The sequence below is a fragment of the Pristiophorus japonicus genome, chromosome 1 (genome assembly GCF_044704955.1).
Source record: "Pristiophorus japonicus isolate sPriJap1 chromosome 1, sPriJap1.hap1, whole genome shotgun sequence".
NCBI classification, from domain to species: Eukaryota; Metazoa; Chordata; class Chondrichthyes; family Pristiophoridae; genus Pristiophorus; species Pristiophorus japonicus.
The window spans coordinates 232,882,513-232,905,649 of NC_091977.1; the positions used below are offsets into that span (position 1 = coordinate 232,882,513).

The window sequence follows — 23,137 nt, forward strand, 5'->3', positions numbered from 1 at the left end:
ATGTACAAGGACCCACAGATCCCACTGTACCGCAGCATTTTGTAATCTCTCCCCATTTAAATAATTATTTGCTTTTTTATTTTTCCTACCAAAGTGGATAACCTCATATTTTCCCACAATGTACTCCATCTGCCAAATTTTTCCCCACTCACTTAGCCTATCTCTATCCCTTTATAGATTCTTTGCGTCCTCCTCACAACTTGCTTTCCCAGCTATCTTTGTATCATCAGCAAAGTTGGCTACATTACATTCAGTCCCTTCATACAAGTCATTAAAAGAAATTGTAAAGAGTTGAGGCCCCAGCACTGCTCCATGTGGTACCCCACTAATTACCATTTGCCAACCTGAAAATGATCCATTTATCCCGACTCTCCGTTTTCTGTTAGTTAGCCAATCCTCTATCCACACTAATATATTACCCCCAACCCCGTGAGTTCTTATCTTGTGCAATAACCTTTAAGTGGCACCTTATCGAATGCTTTCTGGTAATCCAAATACACGACATCTATTGGTTTCCCCTTTATCCACCCTGCTTGTTACATCCTCAAAGAACTCCAGCAAATTTGTCAAACATGACTTCCCTTTCATAAAACCATGCTGACTCTGCTTGACTGCATTATGATTCTCTAAATGTCCTGCTACTACTTCCTTAATAATGGACTCCAGCATTTTCTCAATGACTGATGTTAGGCGAACTGGTCTATAGTTTCCTGCTTTCTGTCTCCCTCCTTTCTTAAATAGGGGCGTTACATTTGCAGTTTTCCAGTCCGCTAGGATCTCTCCAGAATCCAGGGACTTTTGGTGGATACCATTTCCTGCCATGAAGTCCTGGAATTCAATGCTTGTAAAGCACGGGCCATTGTCGCTGACCAAGACGTCCAGTAGACCATGGGCGACGAACATTGCCCGTAGACTTTCTACCGTGGCAGAGGATGTGCTTGAATTGCGAATGTCACACTCGATCCATTTGGAGTAGGCGTCTACTACAACCAAAAACATTTTTCCCATGAAAGGACCTGCGTAATCCACATGGATGCGTGACCATGGCTTGGCAGGCCAGGACCAGGGGCTAAGGGGGGCTTCCCTGGGCGCATTGCCCAGCTGGGCACATATGTTGCACCTGCGAACACAAAGTTCTAGGTCTGCATCTATCCCTGTCCACCAAACGTGTGACCTGGCAATTGCCTTCATCATGACAATGCCCGGGTGCTCATTGTGGAATTCTCTGATGCACATCTTTCTGCCCATCTGGTGCATGACGATTTGGTTTCCCCATATTAGGCAATCGGCCTGAATTGAGAGTACATCCTTGCGCCTGTGAAATGGTTTGAATTCCTCAGGGCATGCCCTGTACGTGGTTGCCCAGACCCCATTCAGGACACATTTCTTGCCTAAAGACAGTAGCGGGTCTCTATTTGTCCAGATTTTAATCTGACGGGCTGTCACTGGTGAGCCTTCGCTTTTGAAAGCTTCAACAGCCATGACTATCTCAGCAGCATGCTCGGTTGTCCCCTCGGTGGTGGCTAGTGGGAGCCTGCTGAGTGCATCGGTACAGTTTTCAGTGCCCGGTCTGTGCCGAATTGTGTAGTCATAGGCGGCTAACGTGAGTGCCCATGCGGGCCGATGCATTTGCATTTATGGCCTTGTTGTTGGCCAAAAGGGACGTTAGGGGTTTGTGATCTGTCTCCAGCTCAAATTTCCTGCCAAACAGGTACTGGTGCATTCTTTTTACAGCATATACACATGCAAGCGCTTCCTTTTCTACCATCCCGTAGCCCCGTTCTGCCTGGGACAGACTTCTGGAGGCATAATCTACCGGCTGTAACTGACCCTTAGCATTAACATGCTGCAACACACACCCGACCCCATAGGATGACACGTCGCACGTTAAAACGAGTTTCTTACATGGGTCATATAGCGTTAACAGATTGCTGGAGCACAACAAATTTCGTGCTCTATCAAAAGACCTTTCCTGGCTGTCCCCCCAGACCCATTCACGAACTTTGTGTAGGAGCACGTGTTGCGGCTCTAACAGCATGCTCAATTTGGGAAGAAAGTTACCAAAATAGTTCAGGAGCCCCAGGAACGAACGCAGCTCTGTCGTGTTACGGGGTCTGGGTGCTCTCTGCATCGTTTCTGTTTTGGACGCAGTAGGTCTGATCCCGTCTGCTGCTACCCTCATCCCCAGGAATTCTACCTGTGGAGCTAGGAAGACGCACTTCACCTTTTTCAGTCGCAGACCTACCCGGTCCAGTCTGCGTAGCACCTCCTCCAGGTTGCGGAAGTGTTCTTCAGTATCACAACCCGTGCTGAGGATGTTGTCTTGAAAAACCACTGTCCTTGGAATCGACTTGAGGAGGCTTTCCGTATTTCGTTGAAAGATCGCGGCGACTGAGCGAATCCCAAATGGACATCTGTTGTACTCAAACAACCCCTTGTGTGTCGTGATGGTGGTCAGCTTCTTCGACTCACTCGCCAGCTCCTGGGTCATGTAAGCTGAGGTCAGGTCCAATGTTGAAAAAAGTTTGCCACCGGATAGCATCGCAAAGAGGTCCTCCGCTCTCGGTAGCGGGTACTGGTCTTGGAGTGACACCCGATTGATGGTGGCCTTGTAATCACCACATATCCTGACCGACCCATCCGCCTTGAGCACCGGCACAATCAGGCTCGCCCAATCACTGAATTCGACTGGCGAGATGATGCCTTCCCTCAGCAGGCGGTCCAATTCGCTTTCTATCTTTTCCCGCATCACGTATGGCACCACTCTGGCCTTGTGGTGTACTGGCCTGGCATCCGGGTTTATGTAAATCATTATCTTGGTCCCCATGAAAGTGCCAATGCCGGGTTGAAATAGTGAGTCAAATTTGTCCAGGACCTGTGAGCATGATATTCGCTCCACAGAAGAAATTGCATTGACATTGCCCCATTTCCAGTTCATGATAGCCAGCCAACTCCTCCCCAGCAGTGCGGGATCGTCCCCCAGGACAATCCAGAGTGGCAACCTGTTCTCTGAATCTTTGTGGGTCATGACTACCGTGGCGCTGCCTAGCACCGGAATGATCTCCTTTGTATATGTCCGTAGTTGTGCATCAATTGGCAATAATTTTGGCCTCCTGGCCTTGGACGCCCACAACTTGTCGAACTGTTTGATACTCATCAGGGACTGGCTGGCCCCTGTGTCTAGCTCCATTGATACTGGGATGCCATTGAGGAGCACTTTCATCATTATCGATGGCATCCTGGTGTATGAACTGTATATGTGCTCCACATGAACTCGCTGAACTTCAGCTTCTAGCGATTTCCCCCAGTGTCCAGTTGGCCTCGTAGGGCTTACATCGTCCCCGCCCTCCTTGTACATCAACCTGGCTGCAGGCTTGCTGCACATACGCGCCAAGTGACCGCTGACATTGCAGTTTCTGCAGGTATATTGCTGATACCTGCAAGCTCTGGCTGTGTGTTTGCCTCCAGACTTCCAACATGAGTCGTTGTTGGAAACAAAAGGTCCATTACCAGTCGATTGTCTCTGACTGTCTCTGTAACTGTCCTTAAGCACACCATTGACAGGTGTTGATGGCACCATTACTGGCCGCATTGTCTCTTGCGATGGCATGAATCGCCGTCCAGCTAGCCATTGTCTCTGTTGAATTCCCCCTTTGGGTTCGACTACATGCTGGGGCATATCCGATTGCCCCTGTCTGCCTGGAGAACTATGTGCCGCATTAACAATGTTGACTCCCTGTCCATTTGCTGCATTTAAACCAAGATTTTTGTCAAACATCATTCTGGTCTCTTCCTCCCCTGAGATAAATGTCTGGGCCATCAAAGCCGCTGTTTCCAGGGTCAAGTCTTTGGGCTCAATCAGTTTGCTGAAAACCCCAGCATGCCCGATGCCCTCAATAAAAAAGTCTCGCAGCATCTCCGCTCTGCATGCATCTGGGAACTTACATAGGCTCGCCAGTCGCCGGAGGTCTGCCACGAAGTCTGGAACGCTTTGCCCTTCTCGCCGCCGGTGCGTGTAAAACCAGTGTCTCGCCATGTGCATGCTGCTCGCTGGTTTAAAGTGTTCCCCGATCAATTTACTAAGCTCTTCAAAAATCTTGTCCGCCGGCTTCTCTGGCGCTAGATCCTGGACCCACAAACCGTCAGGCGAAGAGCCCTGCGTTTGTCGGCCGAATCCCGTCCCAGCCATTCCTTAGTGACGAAACTTTGCTGTAGTCTCTCAATAAAGTCGTCCCAATCATCACCAACACAGTACCTCTCGTCTGTGCTGCTAGTGGCCATGCTCGCGTGGTTAAAATCCCAGCTTCTCGTCGCCAATGATATGTCCTTACTATACAGTATAAATGCACACGAGGCCAATACATGAGAGAAGGTAACCTTTATTAGCCAGCACTGAAGTGATTAAGGTGGGTGGAGCTTCCCCTTTTCTACCTGAGAGTCCAGGTTAGGAGCGTCTCCCACAAGTTCACCACCTTGGTCAGTGTTCTCACGTGTACAACTTAGGTCAGTTTATACATGGGTTACAATGACAGTTGAATACATGACAACTTTCACTTTTGCAACATCACCCTCCTTACTGAAACAGTACCTATGCTTTCCTCACTTCTAGACTCGATATTTACAAAAGCCTCCATCTCCTATCAACTTGTCTAAAACTCCACCACCCATATCCTGCATCACACAAAGTCTTGCTTACCCATCACTCTCACCTGCTCCCCATCCCCCAAAGCAATGAATCTAAAATCATTGTCCTCATCTACAAATAATTTCCAAGGCCCACTCTAGCCTATGTCTGCAATCCGCTTCAGCCTTGCTTCCCCTCCTGTGCCCTTTGGTTCTCGTGTGTCACTTCCCCCTCTATTCATGCCACCAATGGTGGCACAGCCTTCAATCGTCTCAACCCTATTCTCAAGGACTTCCTTTCTAAACACCTCTGTCTCTCTACATCCCTCTCCCCATCACCAACAAGCTTTCAATCACCTAACTTTCCCACTAAGGCTTGGTTGTCAGTTCTTTCTTCCTCTTTTTAAGCACCATGGGACAGTTGTCTGTGTTAAAAGTGCTACAGAAATCAAATTGTTTGTCTCCTCACTCCTCCCTTCTGTTCAATAAAATCAACCATTCCATCTTCCATCCCTCAATTCCATATTTGGGAGATTGCCATTGTTTGGTTTCACTTGCACCTGTCCCAATGTAGCCACTGATGGCTTCTTATTTCAATCCAGCACAATAACATACAGGTTTCTCAAAGCTGGATTCCAACTGACTTTGTATCTTATTTCTAACATCTTTGGAAATTTGAGCCAGTTCCCCTTTAAGATATTTAAGAACTGCTGGCCCTTATGCACTTTAGCATGTCATGTGCTGTTCTTGCCACTGGATTTATATATAATAGTTATGGGTACTTGTTTTTTTGATGTGTCGTAAGTATTTGTAGCGTGTAACAGTTTTCAAAATATCATCATCATCATAGGCAGTCCCTCGAAATCGAGGAAGACTTGCTTCCACTCTAAAAGTGAGTTCTCAGGTGAATGTACAGTCTAATACGGGAATTACAGTCTCTGTCACAGGTGGGACAGAGTCATTGGAGGAAAGGATGGGTGGGGAGTCTGGTTTGCCGCACGCTCCTTCCGCTGTCTGCACTTGATTTCTGCATGTTCTGCAATGAGACTCGAGGTGCTCAGCGCCCTTCCGGATGCTCTTCCTCCACTTCGGGTGGTCTTTGGTCAGGGATTCCCAGGTGTCAGTGAGGATGTTGCATTTTATTAAGGAGGCTTCGATGGTGTCCTTGAAATGTTTCCTCTGCTCACCTGGGGCTCACTTGCCGTGTAGGAGTTCCGAGTAGAGCGCTTGCTTTGGAAGTCTTGTGTCAGACATGCGAACAATGTGGCCCGCCCAATGGAGCTGGTCGAGTGTGGTCAGTACTTCGATGCTGGGGATGTTGGCCTGATCGAGAACACTAACGTTGGTGTGTCTGTTCTTCCAAGGGATTTGCAGGATCTTGCGGAGACATCGTTGGTGGTATTTCTCCAGCGATTTAAGGTGTCTACTGTATATGGTCCACGTCTCTCAGCCCTGTAGACCATAAGCTTGGTGGCAGTTTTAAGGGCCTGATCTTCGAACACTCTCTTCCTCAGGCTGCCGGAGGCTGCGCTGACGCATTGGAGGCGATGTTGAACCTCGTCGTCGATGTCTGCCCTTGCTGATAATAGGCTCCCGAGGTATGGAAAGTGGTCTACATTGTCCCGGGCTGCACTGCGGATTTTGATGACTGGGAGGGCAGTGCTGTGTGGCGGGGTCAGGTTGGTGGAGGACCTTTGTCTTACAGATGTTTAGTGTAAGGCCCATGCTTTCGGACGCCTCAATGAAGATGTTGACTATGACTTGATGTTCAGCCTCTCAATGTGCGCAGAGGTAAGTGTCGTCCGCATATTGTAGCTCGATGACAGAGGATGGGACGGTCTTGGATCTGGCCTGGAGGCAACGAAGGTTGAACAGGTTCCCACTGGTTCTATAGTTTAGTTCCACTCCAGCAGGGAGCTTGTTGAGTGTGAGGTGGAGCATTGCAGCGAGGAAGATTGAGAAGTTGGCGCGATGACGCAGCTCTGCATGACCCCGGTCCGGACATGGATTGGGTCTGTGGTGTATCCGTTGGTCAGGATCACGGCTTGCATGTTGTCATGGAGCAGGCGGAGGGTGGTGACAAACTTTTGGGCACAGCCGGAACGAAGGGGGACGCTCCATAGTCCCTCACGGTTAACAGTGTCAAAGGCTTTTGTAAGGTCAAAGAAGGCCACGTACAAGGTTTGGTGCTGTTCCCTGCATTTCTCGTGCAGTTGTCGCGCCATAAAGATCATGTCCATTGTACCCCGTAGTGGACGGAATTCGCACTGTGGCTCCGGGAGGAGCTCCTCAGTCGCAGGGAGAAGACGGTTGAAGAGGATTCTAGCGATGACCTTCCCAGTGGCTGATAACAGGGAGATTCCTCTGTAGTTGCCGTAGTCGGACTTGTCCCCTTTTTTTTTAAAGATGGTCATGATTACTGCATCTATTTCTAACATCTTTGTAATTTTGAGTCAGTTCCCCTTTAAGATATTTAAGAGCTGCTGGCCCTTCTGTACTTCAGCGTGTCATGTACTGTTCTTGCCACTGGATTTATATATAATGGTTATGGGTACTAGTTTTTTTGATGTATCATAAGTATTTGTAGCGTGTAACAGTTTTCAAAATATAAAGTTCTACTGTAATTGCAATCTACCTTGCTGCAAGGTCGAGGTCATTCAAATGATCTGCATCTGCAAATCCTAGGATTTACAGGTCTAGCCTAGTGTAGCACTTTACCTGATTCACGTGCATGCAGAGGGGTTTCCAAGGAAAATCGTGTTTATAGTTTTGAAGGTCTCTTGGAAGATTATATAAACTTTATTTGAGAGAACCAGGAAGCCAAGACCTACAGAACAAATGGTTGAACTATAAAATTGCAGTACTTTGTTATATATGTAAACTTGTATTTACTCTGTACAGACACTAGGGGGATCATCCCCTGGAGTCCCAAGGGATCCCATAATCCCTTGGGAGCACAGGTATTTAAGGAGGCCTCACAGGTTGGAGAGGCACTCTGGAGACCTGCAATAAAAGACTAAGGTCACACTTTACTTTGAGCTCACATTGTTCAGTCTGACTCTTTCTTCATACATAACAACTGGCGACCAGATACAGATAGCGAACCCAAAGATGCAGAGAACAGTGGGCATCCTGGAGAAATTCTCGAAGGGAGATGATTGGGAAACTTTTGTGGAGCGACTCGACCAATACTTCATGGCCAACGAGCTAGATGGGGAAGAGAACGCTGCCAAACGAAGGGCGATCCTCCTCACCATCTGTGGGGCACCAATGTATGGCCTCATGAAGAATCTGCTCACTCCAGCGAAACCCACGATGAAATTCAATGACGATTTGTGCACACTGGTCTGAGACCATTTGAACCGGAAGGAAAGCGTTCTGATGGCGAGGTACCGGTTCTACACCTACAAAAGGTCAGAAGGCCAGGAAGTGGCGAGTTATGTCGCCAAGCTAAGATGCCTTGCAGGACATTGCGAATTTGAAGGACATTTAGAGCACATGCTCAGAGACTTGGCATTGGCCACGAAACCATACGTTGCAAACTTTTGACTGTCGAGACCCCAACCTTGAGTAAGGCCATAGCGATAGCCCAGGCGTTCATTGTCACCAGTGACAATACGAAGCAAATCTCTCAGCACACAAGTGCTGCTCCAAGTAATGTGAACAAAGTGATGTTGTTTTCAAATCGTAACGTACAGGGCAGGTCACACATACCTGCAGCTGCACATCTGCAGATGTCCCAACAGTCCACCATCAAGGGTGATGAATGCAAGGCCATTAACACCTTGCTGGCGCTGCGGGGGTGATCATCGTTTTCATTCATGCCGATTCAAAGGATACGTTTGCAAGGGCTGTGGAACAATGGGACATCTCCAACGAGTGTGCAGGCGAGCTGCAAATCCTGTTAAACCTGCAAACCACCATGTTGCAGAGGAGGACAGTTCCACGGAGGATCACGACGAACCAGAGCCTCAGACCGGGGAGGCAGAGGTACATGGGGTGCACACATTCACTACAAGTTGTCCCCCGATAATGCTGAATGTTGAGCTAAATGGACTCCCGGTGTCAATGGAGCTGGACACGGGCGCGAGCCAGTCCATCATGGGCAAAAAGACTTTCGAACGACATAGAAACATAGAAAATAGGTGCAGGAGTAGGCCATTCGGCCCTTCGAGCCTGCACCGCTATTCAATAAGATCATGGCTGATCATTCCCTCAGTACCCCTTTCCTGCTTCCTCTCCATACCCCTTGATCCCCTTAGCCGTAAGGGCCATATCTAACTCCCTCTTGAATATATACAATGAACTGGCATCAACAACTCTCTGCGGCACGGAATTCCACAGGTTAACAACTCTCTGAGTGAAGCAGTTTCTCCTCATCTCAGTCCTAAATGGCCTACCCCTTATCCTTAGATTATGTCCCCTGGTTCTGGACTTCCCCAACATCGGGAACATTCTTCCCGCATCTAACCTGTCCAGTCCCGTCAGAATCTTATACGTTTCTATGAGATCCCCTCTCATCCTTCTAAACTCGAGTGAATAAAAGCCCAGTTGATCCAGTCTCTCCTCATATGACAGTCCAGCCATCCCTGGAATTAGTCTGGCGAACCTTCGCTGCACTCCCTCAATAGCAAGAACGTCCTTCCTCAGATTAGGAGACTAAACTGAACACAATGTTGCAGGTGAGGCCTCACTAAGGCCCTGTACAACTGCAGTAAGACCTCCCTGCTCCTATACTCAAATCCCCTAGCTACGAAGGCCAACATACCATTTGCCTTCTTCACCATCTGTTGTACCTGCATGCCAATCTTCAATGACTGATGAACCATGACACCCAGGTCTCGTTGCACCTCCCCTTTTCCTAATCTGCCGCCATTCAGATAATATTCTGTCTTCATGTTTTTGCCCCCAAAATGGATAACCTCACATTTATCTACATTATACTGCAACTGCCATGCATTTGCCCACTCACCTAACCTGTCCCAAGTCACCCTGCACCATCTTAGCATCCCCCTCACAGCTCACACCGCCACCCAGTTTACTGTCATCTGCAGACTTAGCGTCATCTGCAGACTGTGGTGCAACAAGGCCTCTAGGCTAGTCTTAACTCCAGTTCGCACGAAACTAAGAAATTGCACAAAAGAACTGATTTCTGTAATCGGCAGTGCTACTGTAAAGGTCTCCTACGATGGAGCGGGGTGCACAAGCTACCACTTTGGGTGGTACTGGGCCATGGTCCCATGCAGCTCGGCAGGAGCTGGCTGGGAAAGATACGCTGGAACTGCGACAACGTCCGAGCGCTATCGCCCGCTGATGACACTTCGTGTGCCCAGGTCTTAAACAAATTTCCTTCACTGTTTGAACCAGGTATCGGGAAATTCCAAGGAGCAAAAGTGCAGATCCACCTAATTCCGGGGGCACGGCCCATCCATCACAAGGCGAGAGCAGTACCGTACATGATGAAAGAAAGGGTAGAGATCGAGCTAGACCGGCTGCAAAGAGAGGGCATCATTTCACCGATCGAGTTCAATGATTGGGCCAGTCCTATCGTCCCAGTCCTCAAGGGAGACAGCACCATCAGAATCTGTGGCGATTACAAAGTAACTGTCAATCGTTTCTCCCTGCAGGACCAATACTCACTACCAAAGGCCGACGACTTCTTTGCAACGCTGGCGGGAGGAAAGACGTTCACGAAGCTGGATCTGACTTCAGCCTACATGACGCAGGAACTGTACGAATCATCGAAGGCCCTCACCTCCGTCAACACGCACAAAGGTCTTTTTGTTTATAACAAATGCCCGTTTGAAATCCGATCAGCTTCAGTGATATTCCAGAGAAACATGGAAAGCTTACTGAAGTTGGTCCCACACAACTTGGTCTTCCAGGACGACATCTTGGTCACAGGTCGGAACACAGTCGAGCATCTGCAGTACCTGGAAGAGGTTCTTAGTCGACTCAACCGCGTAGGGCTCAGGTTAAAACGCTCGAAGTGCGTTTTCCTGGCGCCTGAAGTGGAGTTCTTGGGAAGGAGGATTGCGGCGGACAGCATCAGGCCCACCAATGCAAAGACGGAGGCAATCGAGAACGCACCGAGGCCATAGAACGTGACGGAGCTGCGGTCATTTCTGGGACTCCTGAACTACTTTGGTAACTTCTTACCAGGTCTTAGCACACTGTTAGAACCACTGCATGTCTTACTATGGAAAGGGGCCGAATGGGTTTGGGGCAAAAGCCAAGAAAATGCCTTTGTAAAAGCGAGAAAATTGTTATGTTCAAACAAATTGCTTGTGTTGTATGATCCATGTAAGCGTTTGGTACTAGCATGTGATGCGTCGTCATATGGCGTCGGGTGTGTATTGCAACAAGCTAATGATTTTCCGAAACTGCAACCGGTTGCTTATGCATCCAGGAGTCTGTCCAAGGCTGAGAGAGCCTACAGATTGAGAAAGAAGCGTTAGCGTGTGTTCATGGGGTAAAATTCGAATTGGAAACCGACCATAGGTATTTATCCCTTTACTCTCTGTTTTCCGAGAGTAAAGGGATAAATACCAATGCATCGGCCCGCATCCAGAGATGGGCGCTCACGTTATCTGCATACAACTACGCCATCCGCCACAGGCCAGGCACAGAAAACTGCGCCGATGCTCTCAGTAGGCTGCCATTGCCCATCACGGGGGTGGAAATGACCCAGCCTGCAGATCTAGCCATGGTTATGGAAGCATTTGAGAGTGAGCAATCACCCGTCACTGCCCGGCAGATCAGAACCTGGACAAGCCAGGGCCCCTTATTATCTCTAGTCAAAAGCTGTGTGCTTCATGGGAGCTGGTCCAATGTCCCAGTGGAAATGCAGGAAGAGATAAAGCCGTTCCAGCGGCGTAAAGAAAAAATGTTTATAGAATCATAGAAACATAGAAATTAGGTGCAGAAGCAGGCCATTCGACCTTTCGAACCTGCACCGCCATTCAATAAGATCATGGCTAATCATTCAACCTCAGTATCCCTTTCATGCTTTCTCTCCATACCCCTTGATCCCTTTGGCCGTAAGGGCCATATCTAACACCCTTTTGAATATATCTAACGTACTGACCTCAACAACTTTCTGCAGTAGAGAATTCCACAGGTTAACCACTCTCTGAGTGAAGAAGTTTTTCCTCATCTCGGTCCTAAATGGCTTACCCCTTATTCTTAGACTGTGACCCCTGGTTCTGGAACTCTCCAGCAACGGGAACATTCTTCCTGCCTCTAACCTGTCCAATCCCATCAGAATTTTATGTTTCTATGAGATCCCCTCTCATTTTTCTAAACTCCAGTGGATACAAGCCCAGTTGATCCAGTCTCTCCTCATATGTCAGTCCTGCCATCCCGGGAATCAATCTAGTGCACCTTCGCTGTACTCCCTCAATAGCAAGAACGTCCTTCCTCAGATTAGGAGACCAAAACTGAACACAATATTCCAGGTGTGGCCTCACCCAGGATCTGTACAACTGCAGTAAGACCTCCCAACTCCTATACTCAAATCCTCTAGCTATGAAGGCCAACATGCCATTTGCCTTCTTCATTGCCTGCTGTAGCTGCATGCCAAACTTCAATGACTGATGTACCATGACACCCAGGTCTCGTTGCACCTCCCCTTTTCCTAATCTGTCACCATTCAGATAATATTCTGTCTTCCTGTTTTTGCCACCAAAGTGGATAACCTCACATTTATCCACATTATACTGCACCTAACCTGTTCAAGTCACCCTGCAGCCTCTTAGCATCCTCCTCACAGCTCACACCGCCACCCAGCTTTGTGTCATCTGCAAGCTTGGAGATATTCCATTTAATTCCTTCATCTAAATCATTGATGTATATTGTAAATAGCTGGGGTCCCAGCATTGAACCCTACGGCACCCCACTGGTCACTGCCTGCCATTCTGAAAAGGACCCATTTATTCCAACTCTCTGCTTCCTGTCTGCCAACCAGTTGTCTATCCACATTACATTACCCCCAATACCATGTGCTTTAATTTTGCACACTAATCTCTTGTGTGGGACCTTGTCAAAAGCCTTTTGAAAGTCCAAATACACCACATCCACTGGTTCTCCCTTGTCCACTCTACTAGTTACATCCTCAAAAAATTCCAGAAGATTTGTCAAGCATGATTTCCCTTTCATAAATCCAAGCTGACTTGGATCGATGTTGTCACTGCTTTCCAAATGCGCTGCTATTTCATCTTTAATAATTGATTCCAGCATTTCCCCCACCACCGATGTCAGGCTAAACGGTCTCTAATTCTCTGTTTTCTCTCTCCCTCCTTTTTTAAAAAGTGGGCTTACATTAGCTACCCTCCAGTCCATAGGAACTGATCCAGAGTCAATAGAATGTTGGAAAATGATCACCAATGCATCCACTATTTCTAGGGGCACTTTCTTAAGTACTCTGGGATGCAGCCTATCAGGCCCTGGAGATTAATCGGCCTTCAATCCCATCAATTTCCCTAACACAATTTCCTGACTAATAAGGATGTCCTTCAGTTCCTCCTTTTCGTTAGACCCTCGGATCCTAGTATTTCCAGAAGGTTATTTGTGTCTTCCTTAGTGAAAACAGATCCCAAGTATCTGTTCAATTGGTCTGCCATTTCTTTGTTCCCCATTATAAATTCACCTGATTCTGACTGCAAAGGATGTACGTTGGTCTTCACTAATCTTTTTCTTTTCACATATCTAGTTTTTATGTTCCCTGCAAGCTTCCTCTCATACTCTATTTTCCCCTTCCTAATTAGACCCTTTGTCCTCCTCTGCTGAATTCTAAATTGCTCCCAGTCCTCAGGTTTGCTGCTTTTTCTGGCCCATTTATATGCCTCTTCCTTGGATTTAACACAATCCCTAATTTCCCTTGTTAGCCACGGTTGAGCTACCTTCCCCTTTTTATTTTTACTCCAGACAGGGATGTACAATTGTTGAAGTTCATCCATGTAATCTATAAATGTCTGCCATTGCCTATACAAGCAGACTGCCCTCCGTGGGAGAATCGAGTAGTAGTCCCCAAGAACGGCAGAAACACCTTCATCAATGACCTCTACAGTACCTACCCAGGCATCGTGATGATGAAAGCGATAGCCAGATCCCACGTGTGATGGCCCGGTATCGATGCGGACTTAGAGTCCTGCGTTCACAGATGTAAGAAATGCTTGCAGTTAAGCAATGTACCCAGGGAGGCGCCGCTAAGTTTATGGACTTGGCCCTCCAAACCGTGGTCTAGGGTATCATCGATTATGCAGACCCGTTTTTGGGTAAAATGTTCCTTGTGGTTGTAGACGCGTATTCCAAGTGGATTGAATGTGAGATAATGTCGGCTAGCACGTCTGCTGCCCCTACTGAAAGCCTACAGGCCATGTTTGCCACTCACGGCTTACCTGATATACTGATGAGCGACAACGGACCATGTTTTACCAGTGCTGAATTTAAAGAATTCATGACCTGTAACGGGATCAAACATGTCACATCTACCCCATTTAAACCAGCGTCCAATGGTCAGGCAGAGCGAGCAGTGCAAACCATCAAGCAAGGCTTGAAGAGGGTAACTGAAGGCTCACTGCAGACTACCACACGAGACCCCACTCGCTCACTGGGATCCCACCTGCTGAACTGCTGATGAAAAGAGCACTTAAGACAAGGCTCTCATTAGTTCACCCTGATCTACGTGAACAGGTAGAGAGCATGCGGCTTCAACAAAGTGCGTACCATGATAGCGCAAATGTGTCACGCGAGATTGAAATCAATGATCCTGTATTTGTACTGAAGTGGCTTCCCGGCACTGTCGTGGCCAAAGAGGGGAGCAGGGTGTTTCGGGTCAAACTTTCAAATGGACTCATTCACCGGAAACACTTGGACCAAATCAAACTCAGATTTACGGACTATCCTGAGCAACCCACCTTGGACCCTACCTTTTTTGATCCCCCAACATACACACCAGTGGCAACCGGCACCATGGTTGACCACGAAGCAGAACCCATCATCCACAGCAGCCCAGCAGGACCCAACACACCAGGCAGCCCAGCAAGGCCAGCTTAACAGAAGCCCAGCGAGGGCCCAACAAATGATTCAACAATACCAGCTTTCACACCGAGACGATCAACCAGGGCAAGAAAGGCCCCAGATCGACTCACATTGTAAATAGTTACACTATTGACTTTGGGGGGAGGGGGGTGCTGTTATATATGTAAACTTGTATTTACTCTGTACAGCCACCAGAGGGCTCATCCCCTTGAGTCCCAAGTGATCCCATAATCCCTTGGAAGCACACGTATTTAAGGAGGCCTCACAGATTGGAGAGGCACTCTGGAGACCTGCAATAAAAGACTAAGGTTACACTTCACTTTGAGTTCACAGTGTTCAGTCTGACTCTTTATCCATCCATAACATTTTCCCTCTAGTTTTGTTTGATCTCTCTGTGCCATTCAATGATTATGGCAATGAGAGTTGTAAGCTGGGCAATAGGAGGTTTACAAATGTTGGTCTGTGAATGACTTCCATGCAGAGGTATCCAGGTTTCCCATGGAACTTCCCCACAACAGCACAATTGCAATGTCGTATTGCATCATACTATGCAAGTTTCTGTGTTTCATCAGCTCAGCAGGCTAGATAGTACTAATCTGCTTCGTGTAACCCTCCATCACACATAATCATCATCATAGGCAGTCCCTCAAAATCGAAACTTGCTTCCACTCTAAAAGTGAGTTCTTAGATGACTGTACAGTCCAATACGGGAATTACAGTCTCTGTCACAGGCGGGACAGACAGTCGTTGAAGGAAAGGGTGGGTGGGGAGTCTGGTTTGCCGCTCGCTCCTTTCGCTGCCTGCGCTGGTTTTCTGCATGCTCTCGGCGACAAGACGAGAGGTGCTCAGCGCCCTTCCGGATGCTCTTCCTCCACTTAGGACGATCTTTGGCCAGGGATTCCCAGGTGTTGTTGGGGATGTTGCACTTTATCAAGGAGGCTTTGAGGGTGTCTTTGAAATGTTTCTTCTGCCCACCTGGGGATCACTTGCCGTGTAGGAGTTCCAAGTAAAGCACTTGCTTTGGGAGTCTTGTGTTGGGCATGCGGACGATGTGGCCTGCCCAATGGAGTTCCATCACACAGCTCACAACTGTCACCAGAGAGTATCCTATTCTGACAATCACCTCAAATGAAAGTCTTGGAGCAGACTTGATCGCCACTTTGCCTACTGTGATACAACATTAAGACCAATTGAAGCATTCCTCCAAATGTTTTACCTCAAAGAATGTTCAACGTTCTTTCTACAAATTAGCTTCTTTACTTGGGACTAGACTTTAATAGCAGGCGTAAGTTGTTATGATAATGCATCATAACTGTGACTAACTGTGGAAAATACAAACCTGTAGTGATTGTCCCCAAAAGAAAGATTAAATTAAAAGTAATCATTCTGCTATGCAACGTTATCATGCAATAGCAATAAAATACAAAGGACAATTCTATTCACTATATTTTAACTTCAGGGCTCAAAACACAGAATCACGTAATTAATTAGTTCAATTAAAATAGGAGAGAAGCATGTATAAACTTACTGGTGATGATCTGATTTTCACTGTCACTTTTTGTCTGACAAGGAGCTGAGACCTTCTTGGACCGTAGCATTATGAAGTTGCTGAGAGGATCACAGTCTTCCTGGTATGTTTTTATCCTGGTGCCACAGCTATCTTCAGAATCGATGGAGCTCTTATGGGAAATGGTTGATATATTTTGTGACTGTAAAGGTAATGCTTTATATCCAGTATGTGTGCCTTGGTATGCACAGGAATATGTTGCCTCTTTATCTTCAAGGTATGTTTTAACGGTAACATTATTATTCTCATTAATTAATGCTGCTTTATCAGAATATTCTGTAAAACAAAGTGGGAGATATAACTGCAGCCTTTAAATTTAACTTGTTCAATTTAATAGGTATGGCATCTAAATTTATGGTTTACCTTTACCATCAGTGGCCAGAACCTTTTTCACAATGCATCAATGTCACGCAGCAATGCACAAGGCCAAGAAATACGTTAGTGTCACTTTAGGTACATTCAGATTACAAGCTTAACGTCAGTGCAATGTAGCTTTGGTTTCTCACCAATGCTGAACTTGTGGAGTGTAAATCTGGTGTTAAGACCCAACCTGACCCTAGATGAAGTGGAGTAAGACTCTTTCAATCAGGGTCAGTCCCCAACTCCATTCAGGTTACATTCACACCATTACTGGTGTCCACTTTATGCTGATGCTCCTGTCGTAGTATAAATGCATCATTCATGTTTCAAGCATGATTACATCATATTTATTCAAGAATTAGAATGATGAAAACACAGTTCAAACACCTCACCTGGATCAGTATACATATTTCAAAGGAATTAAAAGCTCATGACCCCTTCTCGTACTAAATCTATTTTCCTCATTAAAATATTGCTTTAATATTGATGTTAGTGGGGTTATTTGGGTCACTGACTCCTGAAGTGCTGGTCTTGCTCAAGCAGCGGTTAATTATGTTTAAAGATCCATTTATACTACAATTACAATACACATTAAAATATATCACCATAGCTATAGCAGCCATAGATGTGAAAAAGACTTGCATTTATATGGCGCCTTTCTTGACTACCGGATGTCTCAAAGTGCTTTACAGGCAATGAAGTACTTTTGGAGTGTAGTCATTGTTGTAATGTGGGAAATGGCAATTTGCATACAGCAAGCTCCCACAAACAGCAATGTGATAATGACCAGATACAGGTTGAACCTCCCTTATCCGGAACTCTCGGGACCTGGATCCGGATAAGGGAGGGTGGTGGGGGGGGGGGGTCACGTGTTCTCAGTGTGTGCATGCGGCGATTGGCTGGAACGACTGTCAGTCAATCAGTGTGGTGTTGGCGGGCCCCGAGGTGCCGGCGGGCTGCGAAGATTTTGGCTCCGAGGTTGGGTAATTTCTTTTACATTGATATTTTGCGAGGATTTTGGGTATATTTATTGTGGGTCTGTAAGTGTAAATGGGCAAGTTTTTTTTTCAGTGATATTTTGAGGATTTTGACCAGCCGCGTTGTGCACATGCGCCACCCAGTGGCCGGGAATGATTCCGAACGAGGGGTGGTTCCGGATAAGGGAGTTCCGGATAAGGGAGGTTCAACCTGTAATCTGTTTTTGTTATGTTGATTGAGTGATAAATATTGGCCAGGACACTGGGGATAACTCCCCTGCTCTTCTTCGAAATAATGTCATGGGAATTTTTACATTCACCCGAGAGAGCAGACGGGACCTCAGTTTAAAGTATCATCCGAAAGACGGCACCTCCGACAGTGCAGCACTCCCTCAGCACTGGACTGGAATGTCAGCCTAGAATAATGAGCTCAAGTCCCTGGAGTGGAACTTGAACCCACAACCTTCTGTCTCGGAGGCGAAAGTGCTACCAAATGAGCCATAATGTGCAAAAATTTGGATTCGCTAAATCCAGCCATTGAGAAATCCAATATAAAGCACTTTGGGACATAGAGAAGATGTGACAATAAAATGCTATATAAATGCAAGTTCTTTCTTTTTTCACCAGAGTCAATATGAACATTTCTCGTGATATGAAGGAATATAAGCAATGAACATACTCTCTAACTGAACCATGGTAATTGGTAAAAATTCTTCCAGTTTTGCAGTCAGCAACTCATTTGTTTCATCATAGCCTGAGTGCAGTTGCTCCACTATGTCTGTCTGAACCATAGTTACTTTCATATATTCTCCCCATAAACGTTTTACTGGGCTGTTCATCAGCTCCTCTGGAGAGGCATTTAGCAGCTCAGTCAACTCAGAGATTGATTTATGGTGGAAAGCATGTTCTTGTATCTGAGGTTCTACAAAAACAAAAATAAACTATTAGTACAGATATCACATTATGAAAAGCAATAATAAAATATTCAATAGAATACCATAACTTCTAGTTTCTGTGAAATTAAGTTTTTTCCTGAATGATTTTTTTTGTTTTTCACTTTAAGACTGAAAGTTCAGTTGCCTTAAGTTTGCAGTGAAACTATCTTCAATGTGCCTTACACCCCTGAAGTACCTTAGGATGTTTTTCTACATTAAAGGTGCTATATCTCTCAAAATTCAAATGGTAATACACCTCAAGACGGTGCTGAGTGTAACAATATGTGACTCATTGAGTACAATAGGGAAAAATATATTATGTGACAGGCTATTGTCCTCTGCCTTCCCTATCCAGGCATTAAAAAGTGGCATGAAAATTCACATAACTGAACCCCCATTTGTAAACTCTTACCTTAATCTGTGCTAAACTAGCAAAAAATTAAAATACCCGAGATCTGTATAGACAACTCATCAGCAACAAAGTAGGGAACTGAAATACAAAGGGTGGTCAACAGCATTCCCATGTTTAAATGACCCCAGCGCAAACCATATAAAACTGTTCTTTGATCTTCATGATTTCATTCAGACTGGATTATATTTCCTGATTCCATTTCCTACACCTGTCGACCACTCCTACTCTGCTGACAGGAATACCCCGCCACACCACGGACAAGAACTGCAGCTCCAATTCCCTCACTCTCTCACTGAGAGCACCCCCCCCGCCCCCCAGGAGTCGGATAAATGCTGAATCAAGTTTAAAAGCTCAAGACAGCAACAGCAGAAATCAGAAAATAGATGGCCACAATAGCAAACAGTAAGCAGCAACTGCAAATCAACCATACCAATAACAATTGAGACCTCTAAGCGCCCCTTCCCCAGGGATCTAACCCCCTTTATAAAATACACACACAAACACAACATAACTCTCAAACAAATGTTTTACTTTTTAATTTTAAAAATCTTTATTAATTGACTTTGGACCATCCAAAGTGTTTTGGAATAATGCCGGCGGAAAAAAAACTAACAATTTCCTTGCTATTATTGGTAAGTTTATTCTACATGATTAAATAAAAATTGCTATTTTTAAAATAAGTACATTTGGAAAATTGTACATTATTCACTGAAACTGAAAGAGCAAGAGCAAACAATCACTCCCTTGCTCAAAAAATTGTGAAAGTGGGCAATTATTTTCTTTTTAGTAGTGTTTCCGAGAGACATTTTTTTGTGGAGTAACTATTTTTAATATTTATTTCCAGTGTTCAGTTTTTTTTCGTTTCATCTCAAATATATTTATCCAGCACAATTTTCAAAGAGGCAATCAGCACAGACTTCACTATCTCCAGTATCTCTTACATAGACTCACCTGGAGTTCTTCTCCTCTGATGCAAACAGGTCACTGCTATGTGCAAGTTTATACCACATCCCAATTATGTTATGGAAATTCTATACTTCTGGACGTAGTGCATAATAAGGGTCTATTTCCATTTGTGGAGGGATCTATTATGAGGGGGCATAGTTTTAAGGTGGTTGGTGGAAGGTTCAGAGGGGATTTGAGGGGGGGGGGCTTCTTTACACAGAGGGTTGTGGGGATCTGGAACTCGTTGCCTGAAAAAGTGGTGGATGCAGAAACCCTCACCACTTTTAAGAGATAGTAGGATGGGCACTTAAAGTGCAGTAACCTGCAGGGTTACGTACCTAGAGCTGATAATTGGGATTAGACTGGATGACCTTTTGTTGGACGGCGCAAATATAATGGTAAGTACTGCAGGGACTAGAATACAGCCAGGGTAATCTCTTGGACTAGTGTCAATCGCCTGGATGGGTCGGAGAGAAATTTTCCCAGATTTTTTCTCCCTAAATTGGCCTGGGTTTTTATCTGGTTTTTGCCTCTCCCAGGAGATCATATGGCTCCGGTTGGGGTAGAGTGTAGATGTTTTCAGTATAAGGAGTGTCGCAGTTGTGTGGGGCAGACTGGTTGGGCTGGGTGCTCTTTGCCTTTCCGTCATTGTTCATTGGTTTATATGTAACCTTTAGGGCTGCTGACCAAGGGCCGTGCAGCTCTTTGTCGGCCGGCGCGGACACAATGGGCCGAAATGGTCTCCTTCTGCGCTGTAAATTTCTATGTTTCTAACTGCCTTATATACAATGTTGTTTGTACAAAACATTTTGTTATTCTGCATGGAGTGCCTATCTTCCCATTATGACAGGTTCAGAAGTGTAGTTGACACGTCAACTATAACAAAATTATATATAAATTTATTTTAAAACTTTACCTTCCAACCTCAGAAATGAAGAAGATCTGTAGTAATGTTCTGACTGCCATATCTGAAATTCCAGAAAATCTTTTCTTGACCCAGATAAAATTGTACTGAAAAAGTGAAAAGAAAACAAGCAAACTTTGGTCTACGTTAATAGTTCTTGAATTTTATAAATTCAAAAACTGAAAATATTAAAATCAGAAAGAAGACACTGAATAACACTGTACAACATATATGTGTATGCACCAGATGTCAGAAAACTGCAGAATTAATTATTCAAACGATTTGTACAAAGACAAATTATAACAGCACATCTTTTGGTGATAGAAAATTAGTCAATGTAGCATTAACTATAGTTAAACAGGAGAGAATAATGGTCACAAACACTCCCTGACAAAAGTTCAGCCTCCACACAAAAATAGGCTATCCCGTCATTTAGCTAGGGGAGAAATATCACCTCGGGGTATAAGCAATTCTCTCTTAAGTGGTTACATCAACATCAATCACTCTTCATGTGGTGTCCTTACACCTTACTATAGAATCACACGAGGTATGTACTGCAGACAAAGTCACTACGTGACCTGAACCTTTATTCCCAGAACCGAGAAGTGCTGACCCTGCGTGGGACCTCCCTTTATATACCTGGATGACCAGGTGAGGAGTGTCTCCCACAAGTTCACCCCATGTGGTCAAGGTGTGCATTTCTCAGATGTATACAGTGTACAGTGTTGTTACATAAGGGTTACAGTTATGTGAAGGTTACAAACATGACATCACCTCCCCCCAACGTCTTTGGGTCAAAGATTGAGTCTTTCAGGCGGTCGACGCTCTCTCGTGGAGCGCCGCAGTTGGGGCTCTGGTGGTTGGGCCTTGGCATGCATCTCTGTCGCCTGAGGTGATTCCGGCCTGTCCGGGCTGGCCGCAGGGACTGTGAATACTGGTGAATGTCCTTGTTGCTCATTCACTGGCAGTGGTGTGGGTGATATCTCATTATCTTCCTCAGGTTCCTCAGTGTCCATGCTGAACCTTTTCTTCACTTGGTCCAGATGTTTGCGGCATATCTGCCCATTGTTAAGTCGACCACTATGACCCTATTCCCCTCTTTGCCAATTACGGTACCCTCAAGCCACTTGGGTCCCAAAGCATGATTGAGAACGAATACAGGGTCATCGATTTCTATGCATCTCCCCACTGAGTTGCGATCATGTCACTCGATTTGGGACTGGCGCCTGCCCTCAACAATGTCTGACAGGGCTGGATGAATGAGGGACAGCCGCGTTTTAAGCGTGCGTTTCATGAGTAGTTCCGTGGGTGGGACTCCCGTGAGCGAATGCGGCCGGGACCTATAGGCCAGCAGGAGGCACGACAGGCGGTACTGAAGGGAGGGTCCTTGAATTCAGAGCATGCTCTGTTTTATGATTTGAACCGCACATTCCACCTGGCTATTGGAAGCCGGCTTGAACGGTGCTGTCCTGACATGTTTGAATCCATTACTCGACATAAACTCCTGGAATTCATAGCTAGTGAAACATGGGCCGTTGTCGCTAACTAGGATGTCCGACAAGCCATGGATCGCAAAGACCGTATGCAGACTCTTCACGGTGGTGGATGTCATGCACGAATTCAATATGATTCACTCGATCCATTTCGAGTATGAATCGACAACAATCAGGAACATTTTTCCCATGAACGGGCCCGCATAGTCTACGTGAATACATGACCATGGCCTGGTGGGCCAGGGCCATGGGCTGAGTGAGGTCTCCCTGGGGGCATTTCCCAGCTGAGCACACGTCGTGCACCTGCGAACCCAGTGTTCCAGATCTGTCAATTCCCGGCCACCATACATGTGACCAGGCAACGGCCTTCATTAGCACGATGCCTGGGTGCTCGTTGTGGAGTTCCCTGATGAATGCTTTCCTTCCTTTCTGGGGCAGGCAGTCGGCTTGGATGGAGAGCTCATCCATCCGTCTGTGAAACGGCCTGACCTCCTCGGGGCACGCTCCATGTGCGGGCGCCCAATCCCCGGTCAGGACACATTTCTTTATCAGGGATAGGAGGGAATCTCTGTTGGTCCAGAGTTTGATCTGGCGGGCTGTGATGGAGGAGCCTGCGGTGTCGAAAGCCTCAATGGCCATGACCATCTCCGCGCTTTGCTCCGACGCCCCCTCGGTGGTTGCCAGTGGGAGCCTGCTGAGCGCGTCAGCGCAATTTTCGGTGCCTGGCCGGTGCCGTATGGTGTAGTCATACGCAGCCAGCGTGAGGGCCCACCGCTGTATGCGAGCTGACGCATTGGCATTGACAGCCTTGTTGTCGGACAACAGGGATGTTAACGGTTTGTGGTCCGTTTCTAACTCAAACCTTCTGCCGAAAAGATAC

The 23,137-nt window shown here is 46.3% G+C and overlaps 1 protein-coding gene across 9 annotated transcripts in view; it reads right to left on the reverse strand.

Moving 5' to 3' along the window:
- The window catches only part of LOC139269036 (protein shortage in chiasmata 1 ortholog), a 259,103-nt gene that overhangs the window by 99,946 nt on the left and 136,020 nt on the right, over nt 1-23,137 (reverse strand). For all 9 annotated transcript variants that reach the window (XM_070888055.1, XM_070888020.1, XM_070888030.1 and 6 more), the window contains 3 exons: nt 20,777-20,871; nt 18,248-18,490; nt 16,193-16,507 (listed from right to left, as the gene is read on the reverse strand). In XM_070888055.1, coding sequence (XP_070744156.1) covers nt 16,193-16,507; nt 18,248-18,490; nt 20,777-20,871 — 653 coding nt within the window. The remainder of the gene's footprint in view (nt 1-16,192; nt 16,508-18,247; nt 18,491-20,776; nt 20,872-23,137) is intronic.